The sequence below is a fragment of the Heterocephalus glaber genome, unplaced genomic scaffold (assembly GCF_053883595.1).
Source record: "Heterocephalus glaber isolate CG9 unplaced genomic scaffold, H.glaber_assembly_v1.0 deba00000738, whole genome shotgun sequence".
NCBI lineage: Eukaryota > Metazoa > Chordata > Mammalia > Rodentia > Bathyergidae > Heterocephalus > Heterocephalus glaber.
In genome coordinates this window covers 1,377,080-1,392,491 of record NW_028258161.1, presented here as the reverse complement: position 1 = coordinate 1,392,491, position 15,412 = coordinate 1,377,080, and the positions used below count along the sequence as shown (strand labels likewise).

The 15,412-nt window shown below is 49.4% G+C and overlaps 1 protein-coding gene across 2 annotated transcripts in view; it reads left to right on the top strand.

The window, feature by feature from the left end:
- The first annotated feature begins 7,127 nt into the window (after positions 1 to 7,127).
- Lmx1a (LIM homeobox transcription factor 1 alpha) overlaps positions 7,128 to 15,412 on the top strand; it is a 146,368-nt gene continuing 138,083 nt past the window's right edge. Inside the window, exons 1-4 of one of the 2 annotated variants that reach the window (XM_087206823.1) lie at positions 7,452 to 7,529; positions 7,665 to 7,818; positions 8,303 to 8,400; positions 10,461 to 10,647. In XM_087206823.1, the coding sequence (XP_087062949.1) occupies positions 8,325 to 8,400; positions 10,461 to 10,647 (263 nt within the window). In that variant the 5' untranslated portion in view covers positions 7,452 to 7,529; positions 7,665 to 7,818; positions 8,303 to 8,324. Of the gene's footprint in view, positions 7,530 to 7,664; positions 7,819 to 8,302; positions 8,401 to 10,460; positions 10,648 to 15,412 lie in introns of both variants that reach the window. The other variant, XM_021244720.2, reaches the window with a different exon arrangement.

Below are 15,412 nucleotides of genomic sequence, written 5' to 3'. Positions count from 1 at the left end.
GCTACCTGTTCTTTTTTGTTTCCTCAAAAAAATCCAGTCACATCTCTAATCCTGGTGCAAATATATCTATGGACTGGATATTTCCCTTTTTGCCCTGGCTCCTGGGAAGCTCAGAGGCAAATTTGATTCCCAATTGTTCAAATAGTCACACACAACAGGTGCCAGTGTGTCCTCAGAGCTATGTTAGACAAAACCACATCACCCTAGTTCTTGTCCTTAGAGACACAACTAGTAAGTCTTATATTCAGGATATTTGCATTATCTGTTTTCCTTACACTTTCTTGGGGGGGGTACTGGGATCAAACTCAGGACCTTGCACTTGCAAGGCAGGCGCAGTGCCACTGAGCTAAATCCCTGGCCCACCTTATTCTTGATTGTGTCATTCCATTTTATTATTTTTCTGTACATTAGTTTAATGCTTATTAAAATTCTTTGCAAAAGAAGTGAGATCCAGTCAATGTATCAAAGTGAGAATATCCCAACATTGTTGATGAAGGCACAGATTTGAGCTGCTTTATTGTGAATCATACATTTTTGTTCTTTTTTCATAGACTGACTCCTAAAGCCTACTAGATAGATAAGTGGCACTGATACCCAGTTTCCTGCAATCATAACAATTTTGTGGGGCTTTATTATTATTATTATTTTTGTTTGTTTGTTTTTTGGTACCGGGGATCGAACTCGGGTCCTTGTGCTTGCGCAGCAGGCAGAGAAACCACTGAGCTAAATCCCCGGCCCAATTATTATTATTTTTTGTTTCACCTTGTGAACACCAAATGACACTTAACATCCTTTTACAATTCCTATATTAGCCCCAGTTTATTATTTTGGAAGTGATTTGTTTTTCTTTTCCCTGTATGTAATTTTAATTTTTTTTAAAAAACAACATTTAATACTGATAGTATTTATATGTCATTTCAGATCCTGTTGGGAAACAAGGTGAGATATCTCATGTAAATCAACTAACAATTGGGCAGACACGGCATCCCCCATCAGAAGAGTACATGTGGGTAACCGTGCAGGGGTAGGGGGGCTATCCATGGCATTCTCTTTGTTGCCAGCAGTGGTTTAGTGTTCTTAGTGGGTGGAGGTATGCATGGAGGCCCCTTCTTTCCTGAAAATAGCTTCCTGTGGGAAGCTGGAGTCTGGGAACTGGGTCAGTGGCAGTGGCCTCTATACCTCGGAGCTCTTGGGTGTTGCCTTCCTCGGGGGAGCTTCTGTGTCTCTCAGCTTCCACTCACCATGAATAATATCTAAGACAACCAACTCATACAGACAAAGGGTTTATTTTGGCTCACGGTTCTAAAGGTTCAGTCCATGATCAGTTGGCCTGCTGCTTTTGGGTCTGTGACAGGCCAGTGCGTCACGGTAGGAGTAAGTGACTGAGCAAGGCCTCTTGCCTCCTGCTGGAGAAATGAAGGAGAGGAAGAGGCAAGGGCTGGAGTACTGCTGTTGCCTTGAAGGACACACCTCTGGAGACCTGAAGACTTCTTACGAGTCCCCACCTCTTCAAGATTCTTCCATCTTACAATAGCAGCACAGGAGCTTTTATTACCATGCCTGTGGGGGATCTTCCAGCTCTAAGCTAAGCACCTGCTGAACCCCATCACTGGACACCCTAGTGATCCAAAAGCTGTTGTCTGCTGGGCCTTGTGTCAGGACCTCTATCCAATGCACCTACACATTCACAGTACAGTGACTGAGGAGTGGTGGGCATGAAAATTTGGCTCTGCAGCTATCAGACCCCCGCCAGGCCCAGATCTCCCCGTTTGGGGGTCTGGGATTCACTCCTTGTGCCTCACCTTCTTCCACCATTATTTTCAGGTATTTAGTATGTGGTGCAAAGTAACGCATATGGATGGCAAAGATAGGACATGCTGTAGCCCAGGAGACAGGGGCTCATCCAGGAAGCCTGTGATATGGGGACCCGTGATAAAGAACATGCCATTTTTTTTAATATCTCCTCAGGTTGCGTGTGGAACTGAGAGCCAGACTTCAGATGAAGCTCACTTGGTACCAATGACTGTTTTGAATTCAGTTCAGTTCAATTTAATTCAAGTTACCTGGGTGCCCGGAGTGCTGGGCACTAGGGCTACAGCATTAAATGAAACACAGCCCTGTAGGAGCTATTGAGTCCAGTGTGATGAGAGCAACTAAAGCTCACTGAACCCTTACTATGTCCCTACCACTGTGCACATAGGCACCCCCAAAATTTATCAAATGGGGAAGCTGAGGCTTGGAGAGATTAAGGAACTTGCCTCAGGCCATGATGAGTGACACTCAATGATCAGTTCAAGATCAGTCCGACTCCAGGGCCCATCTGTAACTGTCACCTCAGCCCCAGAGCACAGCCTAGCCTAGGCACAGGGACAACTGTCATTGTGAGATGTAGAGACGCTGTGTGAATGCTGGTTTCTGTCTGTGCATGAGAACAGGGCAAAGGAAGAGTTCTTCAAAGTCTATACCCACTTGCTCATGGGAAGGCCAGGGGGAGACACGGAAGGTTTTTGAACAGGAAGTTGAGCAGGTGGGTTACTAGATGTGTCACATCTGTCATCTCTAGGAACTGTCACAATTGCTCTTAAGGAACATCTTTTTCCTTTCCTTGTGCAGATAAGGAAATTGAAACTTGGAAAGGTTAAATGAATTAAGATCAAGGAGATCACAGATGGAAACTCAGGCCTCTCTCAGGCCTAAACTCAGGCCTCTCTCTGCTTCCAAAGCCCACCCGTGTTCTTCCCAGGACACCCAGAGATGCCACGGAGTAGACCACAACTTCTGGACACTTTCTATTTAAGCAACAAAAGTCCCTTGGGTCTCTGCACTGTGTGAAGCATTGTGCTGAGTAATGGAGAGCCACAGGGGGCTCTGACATGGGTGCTTTTCTTAAGAAGCTCACAGACCAACAGGAACTTTAGGTGGATGTGTAGATAATTCTACTACAAAGGTCCAAGGAGCGTGGTGCTTTAAATGGTACCACAGTGAGGCTGGAGAAACCTCCTCTTTGCCTGGGGATGTCCAGGCTGCACTGGAAGGAGAATTTTGCTTATATTTAAGGAGTAACCTGCATTTGCATCATCTGACTTCCCTCCCATTCCAGTAGCTAGTTTGGGACGCCCCCACTTTACCCCCCAAAGTGCTGAGATACCTGGTCCTCCAGCCCTGTTTAGAGATTGGAACGTTAGCACAGGGCCAGGGCATTCATGGGGAAGAATGCAGAGGTCAGGGGAGTGCAGGTCCAGTGCATCTGCCATCTCGCCTGTCTCTGGCTGCCCCGGGCACAGCGCTGCTGTGTCTAAGCAGTAATGTTTCTGCTTTTTTTCCTCTTGCTGGAAATGCACTCTGACATTTTTTAACAAATAACACAATTTTCCTTTTGTGTTTCCCTTAATAAAACCCAGAAATGAGAGCAAGAAAAGGAAAGTAAAAAAACATGTTCCTGTCATGTGCACTCTGTAGCAGGATGTTCGACTCCCCTCCCTGTCTTCCTTCCTCCCACCAAACATGGCTCTCCAACTCCTCCATCTTCATTCCTCTCTCCAGGCCTTGGCCACGTCTGCTATGTTTGCTTCTCTGATTTCTGCCACAGAAGGGCTAACTCTTCGGCTGGTCTGTAGGGCTCACCCCTGTCTACAAGTGCTGTGTGGGTGAGGACAGATGATGTAGAACTGGAAGGGGTTCAGAGAGGCGTTGGCATCAAAGACCCTAGCTCACCAGGGCTAGAGTCTTCTTGTCTTCCTCCAATGAAGCAGCTCCAGATCACCTGGCGAGGGCCCTGTGTTTCCGCCTTAAAGCAAAGCACTGGGCTAAGACGTGGTCCCCAGCTCTCTTGGGATCTGCTTGAGGGTGCAAGGTTCTTGATGTGTAAAATGCTGCCTACTTCTTAGCCAGGATAACTGTATGCTTCCACATTAGGTCCAGACACCAGCTGTATAAATGCAATGCGACAGAGATGCAACGCACACCAGGCCTGCAGAAAAGCACTGGGGAGGGTTTCATAATGTATCCCATGTGGGTCAACAGCAGCCATTCAGAATGCTGGCACGCAACAAGCCAGCATCCATGGGCGTTTCATCCCCCGCCCCACCCTGATCTGAGGCCCCGTGTGCACTACCGCTGACCTATGAGAGCCACAGACACAAGGGGTGACAGTCAGGGCAAAGCAGGTCAGATAGCAAAGGCAGCTCTGGAGGCAGGAGCTGACTTTCTGAAAGGCTGGCCTGAGGGCTCTGTGGACTAGAGAATGGCAGTTCCAGGGAAGTGGATTTGACTCATTAGGAACCAGATTGGACCCCGTGAGCTTGACGATCACTCCCTGCTCTGAAACTGTAATTTCTGGAGTTATTTCTGTAGTTGTTTTACCTCTCTTACACAAATGCTCAGAAGAAAGTATTTCTAAGAGGGAGAAGATGATATTCTGATGATGTGGCATGGATTTCTTCAGAAAGGGCTCCTGGTCAGAGGCTGTGTGGCATCTTCTTTCATTAAATAGGTAAAGCAAGCCAGGCATGGTGGCACACATACCTGTAATCCCAGCACTGTGACAGGCTGAGGCAGGAGGATCTCAAGTTAGAACCTAGTGGGGGCAATTAGCAAGACTGTGTCAAAAGAAAACATTTTCCAGGTGTGGTTGTACAGACCTGTAATCCCAGCATTGGGAAGCTGAGGCAGGAGGATTGCAAATTCAAACCCAGCCCTGGGAAACTTAGCAACCCTGTTTCAAAATTTAAAAGTTTTTTCTTAAAGGCCTGAGCGATTATAGCTCAGTGTGAAGATCTTGGATTCAATCCGCAGTGGTGCACTGAAGAAAAAAAAGAGGTAAAATAACTACATGTGAGTTCAAAATGGAAAGGCAAGAGGAATGTGCCAAATGATCCACTTGTCCATCTACCAATCCACACCACGTCAGTGAGGTGGCTGAGGCCAAAGTGAATTCCTACTGGGTAGGAGCAGAGTTCATGATTCTTGGCGCACTGGGACAAGTGAAACAACTCATGAGAGAGGAAGTGCTGAATAAAGGAGTTGGCTCTTCCCGGATTGAGACAGGCCAACTAGGCCTACATGGCATTGCACCGTACACGCTAGGGTTTCTTGGTGCTACTCCACTCTGCGGGCCAAAGCCGGGCTCACATCACAGAGCTCAGGCTGGGAGGCCCTTACAGGCCTCGTCAGATGTCCTTTCATTCCAGAGAGGCCAGGTTAATGTCTGAGAGGTGACATGGTGGCCAGGCCTCAGTGGCAGAGCTGGGAAGGGAACTGAGGCCCTTTGGTTCCAGTTTAGAGAGCAGTCCGCTCCTCCTTTGGCCAGCAAGTGCTACTTCCTAATCGTGTCTGTGAGCCTGGCTCTGCTCTAAGGACAGTAGGGCTCAACCCTGATGAGGCACAGTCCCCAGCCCGAAGTGCCCAAGCCAGGTGGGGGAAGACTTCCCACCACAGACTTGTACAGCCTACACTCACTGGGCTGCCAGAACCATTGGAAAGATGTGGGTCTTACAGCAAAGGAAAATCCATTCACTTTCAGGATATTTGCAAAAAAGAACTTCCTCATCACTCATTAAACACATTTCACAAATTCAAGACCTTTATCGAAATCAAAACTCTTGTTGGGCATTTAAAAAATATTCCTTATGTATTTGCTGTGCTTTTCTTCTGTTTTATATATAACCTGAAGAATACTTATAATTTCTATCTAGTTTTTCACACCCTTTTCTCTCGGAGGGGGGCAGAAAGGACAAAGGTCAGGCGGTAGGAGACCTGCCATTAGCCATCTGGGCAACATCAGAGCAATCTTCAGTGTACTAAGCCCCAAAGATTCATCTAAAACAATGGATAAAACTATTTGTTCTGCCTACCTCACAGGTTTGTTGTAAAGATCAAGCCAAATCATGTCTATGGAAGAACCTTGAAGAGTATGAAAGCAGCATTCAAATATAAAGTATTAAACTCTTTGCCCTTTTCCCTTGTTTCTCTGAAGTCATATTCGGTGTTTGGTTTGTGCTGTTGGTGGGAAGAACTTATAATGGCAAATGGGGGAGGGAGGTGTTGCTGCTCCTAAGCCCTTGGGGGCAACTGGCTGCCAGTACTTTTTCTTTAGAGCTGGGAAGTGGCCCTGCCCTTGAAGAAGGTCATAGAAAGCCCCTGCTCTGTGTCCTTCTCGCCTCTGCTTGGGTTCACCTGGCCAAAGTACCTGGCAATTCCAACTCAATTCAGTCAGGACCTGGGGGCATCTCAGAGAATTCCATGGTATGGGACCTTCCCAGGGTACTCCGGTGATGGGGCATGGATTTCACAGATTCTGCACGTGCTTTCTTTCCCTCATCTGTAATACTGCAATACCGCAGTAGTCTCCATTTCCAAGGGTCATTGTCAAGATTAAATGGGTTGATTATGCCACCAAGCCTGATACAAAATGAATGTTAGGTAACTGTTAGCCAATGCTGTGGTTTGTTTATTGAGTCAATTGGGGCCAGGTACTTTGGGGATATAGAGAGGATAGCAAGACCCCGTTCCTGTCCCTGGAGGACTGAAGAGTGGGCCTCTTATGCTAGAGTTAGGAGGTGTGGGGAACCGACCTCCCCCCATCTGTTCCCTAAGAATGGCCTCTTGGCTGACTTCCTGCCATCCCAAGTCTGCTCTCTGGGGTCAGAATACACCCCAATCTCTCCCAGGGGCAGGATTCAGCGTTTGGCCGAGGGTCCTGCGCTATCTGCACACAGTGAATGCGTTTCCAGCCCAACGGAAGTTGGAAACTTGCAGGCGCCCCTGGGGCATGAAGGAAGGCCTGAGGAGCCTGGAGTCCCAGGCGGCAGAAGGCGCTGGGCGCTTCCCGCGCGGGCAGGACCGAGGGCTGCCTGAGGTTATCCCTCACACAACCGGCCGTGGAGCCACAGGTAACCAGCCCGCCCGCCCGGAGCTGCCAGTTGGCTCAAGAGCGACGCGAAGGCCCGGCTGCGGCCCCTCAAGGTAACAGTTCCACGTGGAGGCCAGGAAACTTTGCGCGCCCCGGAGGAGGTCCCCGCAGCAGAGGGGCGCACCCGTCTGTGGCCGCGAGGGGGGCCGCGCAGCCGAGCCGGGGAACTCAGCCCCACGGCCCCGCCACGGGACGAGCTCCCAGCCCCCCGCCCTGCGTACCCCACCCCTTCCCTCCACCGCGCGCAGCGCCACGGCCGCTGTCAGAAGCCGCGGGATCCGCCCCAGAGAAGCAGGGCCGACTTGCACCCAGGACCCGGGCCTCCGCCTTCCTTCCTAGCCTCGGAGAAGCATCCGGCCCTCCCCTCCCCTCCCCGTGAAGGACGACGCGGGCTGGCAGGACGTCCCGAGAAGGCCGGCCGCTCGTGGCCACGTCCCGGCCCGGCCCGGGAGCGCGGAGGAGCGGAGCCAGCGGCGGGCGTTCGCTCCCGCTCTCTCCCGGGCGCGCCGTGGAGGGGGGCGGCTGCTCGGGCCGCAGTCTCGGGGCATCGGCCGAAGCTTCCCGCGGCGCCCCGCAACTTCACCGTGCTCCAGACCCTGGGAGTGAGCTCGCCCACCAGGTAAGGAAGGCTTCGGGCTCCTCGGCTCCGGCTCGGCTCGGGCGGGCGCGTTTCCGAAAGTTGATTTGAAATGCATCCAAGAGTGAGTCGGGCCAGCCGCGGCTCCTCCCCGAGGCGACTCCTTTGCTCCTGCAGACATTCCCGGGCCTGGCCGACCGGCAGGAGGACCTCCCCTCGCGCCCCGCACGCCCACTCCCGGGCGCCCCCCTGCAGAGCGCAGCGCCCGGAGTACGGAAGCAGGCGGGACCTCTCCGAATTCCTCCCTCTGCCAAGCTCCGACCCCGGGCAGGTGAGGGGGCCGAAAGCGGGCGCCGGGGCGCGGGCTGTAGCGGTGGTCGTTCCGCGCGTCTGGGCCCGGTCGCGCGACGGAGAGCGCCTCTTCCTTTATCTCCATCCTTCTCCGGTAGCTGGATCCCTGCAGAGGCGTCCCTAGGGCCACGTTAGTATAGGCTGGGGCGGAGTCCGTCTCAGGAAGGGAGACCTGGAGACGAGGGTGGGGGTGGAGGGGCAGGAGAAGAAGAAACGCAGTCGGGGGGCGGAGGCCTAAGTACAAAACGTGCGCGTTGACTTCGAGTGAAATCAGATCAGTCGGAGCAGTTCGCTGTGACTGTCGCTCTCCTCCCACCTCGCGTTTCTCGTGGCTGGATTCTACCCTCCTGGCTCATTCTGGTCGCCCTGGACACTCCCCCCGTCCTTTCTCAGGAGCGCGCAGCTTTGGCCGGTGACTCCCAGCGGGCAGCGACATCAGACGCATCTTGTCCTCTCTTCTACAGGTCCTCCTGGCCGGGCCCGAACATGCTGGACGGCCTGAAGATGGAGGAGAACTTCCAAAGCGCGATTGAGACCTCGGCCTCCTTCTCCTCGCTGCTCGGTGAGTGAAGGGGCCGTCGCCACCGGCACACTCCCCTGTCGCCAGGCCCAGATCTCTGGATCCCAACTGCTTGGGCGGCGATGAGGGTAGTAGAGCCCACTCCCTGTCTGTCCGCGTCGGCGTCTGTCAGTCCTTTTGCGCTGTCCCTACGCAATAAAACCAACAAGTCTCCGTGGGCCTCACGCGCGGGGCATCGAATTCCCTAAAGCCACGAGGGGCGGGAGAGTTTGTTCGCAGGCGTTTGAGTGGCAAGTGATTAAAATTACCCAGGGCTGGATTTTTTAATCACGGAGCTGATCGACGGCTGATAAACGCCACTGGTTTCTCGGAGGGCTGGGGGCGAGCACAGGAGGGCTGAGGCCAGGAGCACCCAAGCTCGAGGCGACTTCTCGCCCCGCCAACAACTCCAGCCTCAATTCAGCCTTGGGCATGGCCGAGAGGCTTTTCCGGGCCGGTGGGCAGCGCGGCGCAGGGATTAGCCCGCGCGGCGGGGCCCTCGCCTCGCTTTAATTAACTGAAGTTGGATCCCAGGTCCGGCGGTTCCCCTGCCCACCCCAGCCCCTTGGCAGCCGCCGCGGAGCCCTAGCGAGTCCAAGGAGGCCGGAGAGACAGGAACGCGTCCTCCGGAGCGTAGGCCAGGGATTCTTGCGGTCAATCTCGCTCATGCCACCCTTGGCGCTTTTCAAGTTTGGAGAAAAGACTTTTCGTTTGTTTATCAATTTTTTTTTTAATCTAGAAGGATTTTTCCTTTTGTCCTTTAAACGTCTTTTTCTCACTGGGAACCACTAAAGCGAGATGCAGGAGGACAACGAGGAGACATTTCAGCTGAGAAGCCATATCCAGAAAGGAATTCCACCCCCGCCCCCTCAACACTGCAATTGAACCTAAATCACGCACAGTGCGCCCCCTCCTCTTTGAGCCGGCCTTTTGGGCAAGTGGGCATTTTGGCCGACATCCAAGGAGGGCACTGGCCCCTCAGGGCGCGGGCGGACTTCAGAACCCAGCGCGTCGCGTTTCGCTGGATGCCCTCCACCCGGCCCACTTCCGCTGCCAGTGCTGGGGTCGTGACCCAGAGCTACTGAGACCGGGCAGAAAGAAAATAGATATTTTAAATTGACAATCGTCTCTCGTCTTCTCCCCTAGAACTTCTTTCCCCCTCCCCAAAGCCTGGTGGCCCAATCCCCAAAGGGAAAAACGGGCTGAGCCTAGCGGGGAAAATGCAGGAGGATCCACCCTTGGGACCCTAAGAGCTAGAGAGGGTCGCTGTGGCAGGACAGAGCTTCAAGTATTTGTAAAATGTGCCAACGAGGGGGCCCAGGCATCGTGGGGGGGCGGCGGAGGGGTAGTTCGGAGCGGATTCCTGAACGCGCTGGGTGGGGTCCTACCGGCAGCGACCCTCCTTAGCTTCTCCGCGAGCTCCCCCCTCCGCATTTTCCCCTGTTGTCTATTTTGACACTTCTTAATTATGAAAAACCCGTGTACAATTTGCCTGCCAGCCAAGACTCAGCAGTTTGGGGTTCATTGGTTTGAACAATACTGGGCTTTCCTGGGGCGAGACGGTTTTGTTTTTTTTTTCTGTACCCACGGGACTTTTTAGAAAGAAATGCGAATTTTGCTTTCCTTAAAAAAAAAAAGAATACAATGACATGTTAACAAAAGAAAAAGCAGACAAATTGTTTTTACCTACTCTGCTCTAAAATAGTTAATAGATTAAAAACAGTGAATGATTTAATAATTGTGATGTAAATCTGGGCCCACAAATTTATTTGTGATCTGATTTCGCAGGTTGCGCGCACTCTTGCGCGCGTGTAAGTGGGTGTGCTTGAAAATTAAAGCCCACTCATCGATTTACACCCACCCCCGCTAGAATTTAAATCTTCCCACATGTTCCCCGTGTATTAGAAAGGCCACTTAGTTTGACTGTTTCCTCGCCTCGGCCCGGCTGGTGATGGGGCTTTCTGGGGTGGACAGTAAGGGTGTGGAGGGATCGGGGCGATGCGGCAGGGTTTGGCCGGTTAATCGGCCGGCGGCTCACCCGCAAACGTCTGTTGCGGCTGCAGGCAGAGCGGTGAGTCCGAAGTCTGTCTGCGAGGGCTGTCAGCGGGTCATCTCGGACAGGTTTCTGCTGCGGCTCAACGACAGCTTCTGGCACGAGCAGTGCGTGCAGTGCGCCTCCTGCAAAGAACCCCTGGAGACCACCTGCTTCTACCGGGACAAGAAACTCTACTGCAAGTACGACTACGAGAAGTAAGTGCCGCGCCACCCGGGCGATCTCTTCTCTATCCTCTTCCGCAAGGTGGAGGAGGCACGCAGTCGCACGCCCGGGCACGTAGGTCTCCCCTTCACCAGTGTCCCCTTCACCGCGCTCCCCGGGGGCGCAGGGATGGCGCCAGCGCGCGCAGCCATAGACCACGCTCCGCAGAAGCGCCAGCCATTGCTGGGTTCTGCGTCTGCTCGCCTAGGTTTTAGTCTCCTGGACTCACTGTTCCCAGGGGCCACTGGTTGCGGACCCCTTTAAGCCACACCCCGCTTTTCTTTTCACTGGGTAGCCCCTCGCGCTGCCAGTGACTGGAGTCTTCTTGCGGGTCAGCTCCATCTTTCCCAGGTGTCCGTAGCACTGAGGCCCTTGTGCCGGCGCTGAGGTTGAAGCGCCTCCACGATTTCCACGGTTTCTTCACCCTGTGCGCGTTGTTTCCCGCTTACATTCGTTCTTCCTATGTCCCTCCAAAGACCTCGGGAGAAAGAGCTGTTAGGTCAGAAGTGGGAGCCTGACCCGAAGCCCCCTCCTCCATGATATGTCTCCATCCAATCTGAGGGTGCTTTCTACCACGCAGCGAGTCCAGTTCCCTCCTGTCCACAGGATCGTCCTGGCGTGTTTTGAGGAGAATTGCGAGGCAGGTATTTAAGAAAGAGGGTTACAAGAGAGCTAGAGCTCTGTAATGCCTAAGGGAATGGGAGTTAGAGGAATTTCCTTATTCTCTCTGGGCTGGTGTGGAGGAGCTCATCGGAGGAAAAAGAGGGAACTACTTGTCCTTGCAAAAACTGATCATATATAGGGACATCAGCTTTGCAGGCCTGTGGAGGATTTGGAGGAAAGAAAAGTGGCTGAAACGGAGGTCTCTGGGTTAGTACATTAGCACAGGAATCTGTAGACTGGAGGAGAATTCAGCATTTGTCACTAGTGAGTGAAAGGGGCAGCACTTTATGAGAATAATGAAAGGAGGGTTAGTATGTATGGGAAATAGTTCCTGTAATGTTATTAGGAACACGCAATGAAAGGGGTTGTACTGGAGGGGGCTCTACAGCAAAAGGCATTGGGAAAGATCCGAGATCTCTTCGTTCCCTTCTCCCTTGGGCTGTGAGGCTTACTAAAAACTGACAAAGTGATTAGACCCAGTAACCGCACCAAAAATGCTGTCACTCAGTCCTCCTTTGCTATAAAATTGGAGCATTTTATCCTCATGTGGAGAGAATCATGGGCATTTTGTTGTTACTGTTTTGGAAAGATAATACCTTTACATTTTAAGAATATGTATATACACTCAAATTTGGATGAGTTGGACAATGCTGAAATATATACGGAAGTGAAAACTCCTCATGACCACAAAGTGATCATGATGGTCAACGTTTTTGAAAGAAGGGATGCCTGTCTCTGTTCTTGGTTGTTTAAGGCCTCCGTGTCTGAGTGAAAAGTGTGATTTTTGGGTAATTAAGCAGATGTTGCCCACACAACTTCAAGTATCGCCTTGGGATAAAGGTCGATTGCTCGCTTTTTTCTCTTTTGCTTTTCATCTCAAGGCGTCAGTGTTGTATGGACCCACTCTTTATCTTTCTGCTTATAGATTACTGAAATGCTCACACCCTTCAAGCCTAACACTAGCCAATTCAAAAGTACTGGAGCTTAGGAAAGGATTTGGGTTGTGAATTTCTATTCTGTTTGTTAAAAAAAAATCATGAATCAGAGAAGGCTTAAGGGTCAACACAGCTGTCTGGCCAGTCAAATCTTCTTTAAGGAAGTCAGGCTGTGTCAAGAGGAGAAGAAACAGTTGTCGTAAAGTACTTAACACAACAATGTCCCTCCCTTCGCAGTCCTCTAGGTTTGGAGCGGTCTGGGCTTATTAGCCTAGGAGGGTCGGTTCGCCCCTCACAAGGCTATTTCTGCAAAGAGAAAATTGCAGGGATCAACTTGCCAGCTGTTGGCCTGAACCAAGAAGATTTTATGGAGGGGTGTGAGCTCCGTCGTTCAGAGAGGTGTTGGTGATACAATGAAGGGTTTTAATTTTAATTTAAAAATGTTTACTGAAACGTGGATGTCCAAAATTGACCTACGCATGCTCGCTCTCTAACTCACAGCACACTGTCATTAGTAGTCTGTGCTCAGCCCATCAATGGCTTTTCATTTCAATTATTCCTTTCTTAAATTTCCTTTTTTCCCCCTACACAACCCCTTATCCCAATCACATTCTTCTTACAACAAAATAGGATTTTAATATACTTGATAGTCTTAATAGTATTAGTCTGCCTGGTTATTGGGTATAGGAGAGAATGAAGAGGTGATTTTTTAAAAAATTAGGCTCAGGACAAATTCTTTTATTCAAAAGCTTTTAACAAGCTTCTGTTTGTAAGGCACTGGGCTAGGTGAGGAGAGAATAGTCAGAAAAAAATCTCAGAGCTTGCCTTCATGAGGCCTGTAAGCCCGGCACTTTTTCCATGTATGTCTTGCTAACCATCAGTATTTCCTGAAAGCCTCCTCTTCTTAAAGTGCAGGAAGGAGTAGGTATTGACCAGAATCCATTGTAAATGACCAGATATTTATCTTCTAGAGGGATGTGATTCAACTTTAGACATAGTCATGAAACAATCGCAACTTTTTTTTCCTTTTTAATACATTAATAAAACAGCTTTCCCTTTTTAGATGGACCTCTTAACATGCTGAGGCTCAGACAAGGTAAATGGAAAGGAAAGTAAGATGGAAGTGATCGGACAATAATGATTATGGAATGCTTAATAAAAAAGGAATATTTGGGTAGCATCCTTGTCTCTATAAAGTTCATGAGGTCCAACTGCTATTTCTACACATTTAAATGAAAGAATGTATAACTGTGCCAACTTCAGCACCAGTCATAGACATGATATTAACAAAGTGTGTTTACCATATTCAACTTTAGTCATTTGTGTATGCATTTCTGGTTGTGGGGCAATTTTGCATTTGAATTATTAGCCATATTGCAATGGTGTCAGGCAGCCACTTAGAAAGTGAAAATTCCATGGTATCAACTAGCTGTTACACGGTCAGGATATCACACACCCAAGTTTTTCTAATTAAAAAAAAATTGAACTGACAGTGGCAGCTTGGACACATACAGCCGCTCATTTGAAACCTTAGTATGTTTCACTATGTGTTTGTCTCACACATTACAACACCCCTAGGAATATCTTATCTTCTGATCACCCAAAACAAATAAGAGTTGAAGGCCAAAGTGTAGAATACTGATTTATGAACATCCAGAAATTCAGAACTGGGGGCAACTTCTAGTGCTTGTGATGTAATCGAGGAAAAAGAACTAAGTGGAAAGATAACATTTAAAAAATGGACGGAGCTACACTCTGTGACATAACACATCCGGGCACTGTGGGGGTGACTGCTTAAAAACTGGGTGTAATTGACTCAGTGTTGCTGAAAGTTAGCAGACAATCCAAATGTGTTCGAGCCTAGAAGACTTCTATTTATATAACTGTTGTTCCCTATTTAACGGGATCCTCTCTGATCTGGTTAGTTTGGAGTTTTCCCTGAATTTGTTCCAAGCAAACGCTGTAGTTGGACCTTAGTCTGAGACAGAGGAAACTGCTGAATAATGGGAATGTTGTAATACAATAGATAATTAAGGCTTCTGGAAGGGGTCCCACATTTAAATCAAGTTTATATATTGTTCCTTTCATGTGCCTAGTGGGTTGGTGGGCCAGGCGGGGCTCACTCGCCTCACATATGAAGTTTATCATTATCCCTGGATTGTTCTAGACGTCCTAGGAGCTGTGTGGAACAGTACGGCTGTCATCGGGGTTGTTCTCACAACATCACAACTCCCCACATGTCAGCAGATCTCAGGCCTTGGGAAATCTTTCCTCACAGAGCCAGTTGATGTTTTCTTCCCTTCCTTTAGGAGGAGACCTGATTTCCAAAGACAGGGTCTGAAATAGGGGAAAGTGGAGGTTACCCTTAGATCTTTCTTTGGGTCTTTCTTTGAACCTGCTGATTGGCAGCTCTGAAGCAAAAGGGATTTAGGTAATGTGCTCTATTAGGATCAGTAATGAACCAATTCTGCATTTTATCAAGGTAGTGTAGGAGGTGTGCGTGTGTAAGGAGTCGGTTTGGTTTTATTGCTGTGATATTGCTTGGAGATCAAAATTGGGCATGCAGTTACTCATAAAAGGAGCTCACAGATGAAATTACAGAGGCGATTGTTAGAATTTTGCTTTACTTTCTCTTTTGTTGGCCCCACTCCTGGCACAATAAAATTTAAGGAATACTAAAATCCAAATAGGGCTAGGTAATAAATTGGTGTCTGCATTAAATTGCAGGGGCTTAGCTGAGAATGAGCAGTGTCCACAGGCTGTGGCTTTTTGGGCAGGCAGACTTATCTCTTTTTTCGGTTTTAATTTTAGAGGGTGATTGGAAACAGTCCCTGCTCAGAGGTGTTTTCTCTTTTTGTGTATGTTGGTCCCTGGGTAAGACTTTCTTAGAATCTAAATCTTAAAAAAAAAAATCTGAAATGAAATTAGCAGAAGAAGATATTAATAGTATTCGGGGAATTAGGATGTGAGATATGAACATTGCTTTTTAGAGAAGGCTTATGGGGTTCTTTTGATCCTTACATAAACAGAACACTTGAAAAAGTTATCTATCCAGTTTTGTATACTGTAGAGTCTTGGAACTTTTGTCGTCTACCTGGCTAGAAAATAGCTTGTGATATTTCTATTTCAATGCTGAGGACGTTTTGATAGTTCATTGTTT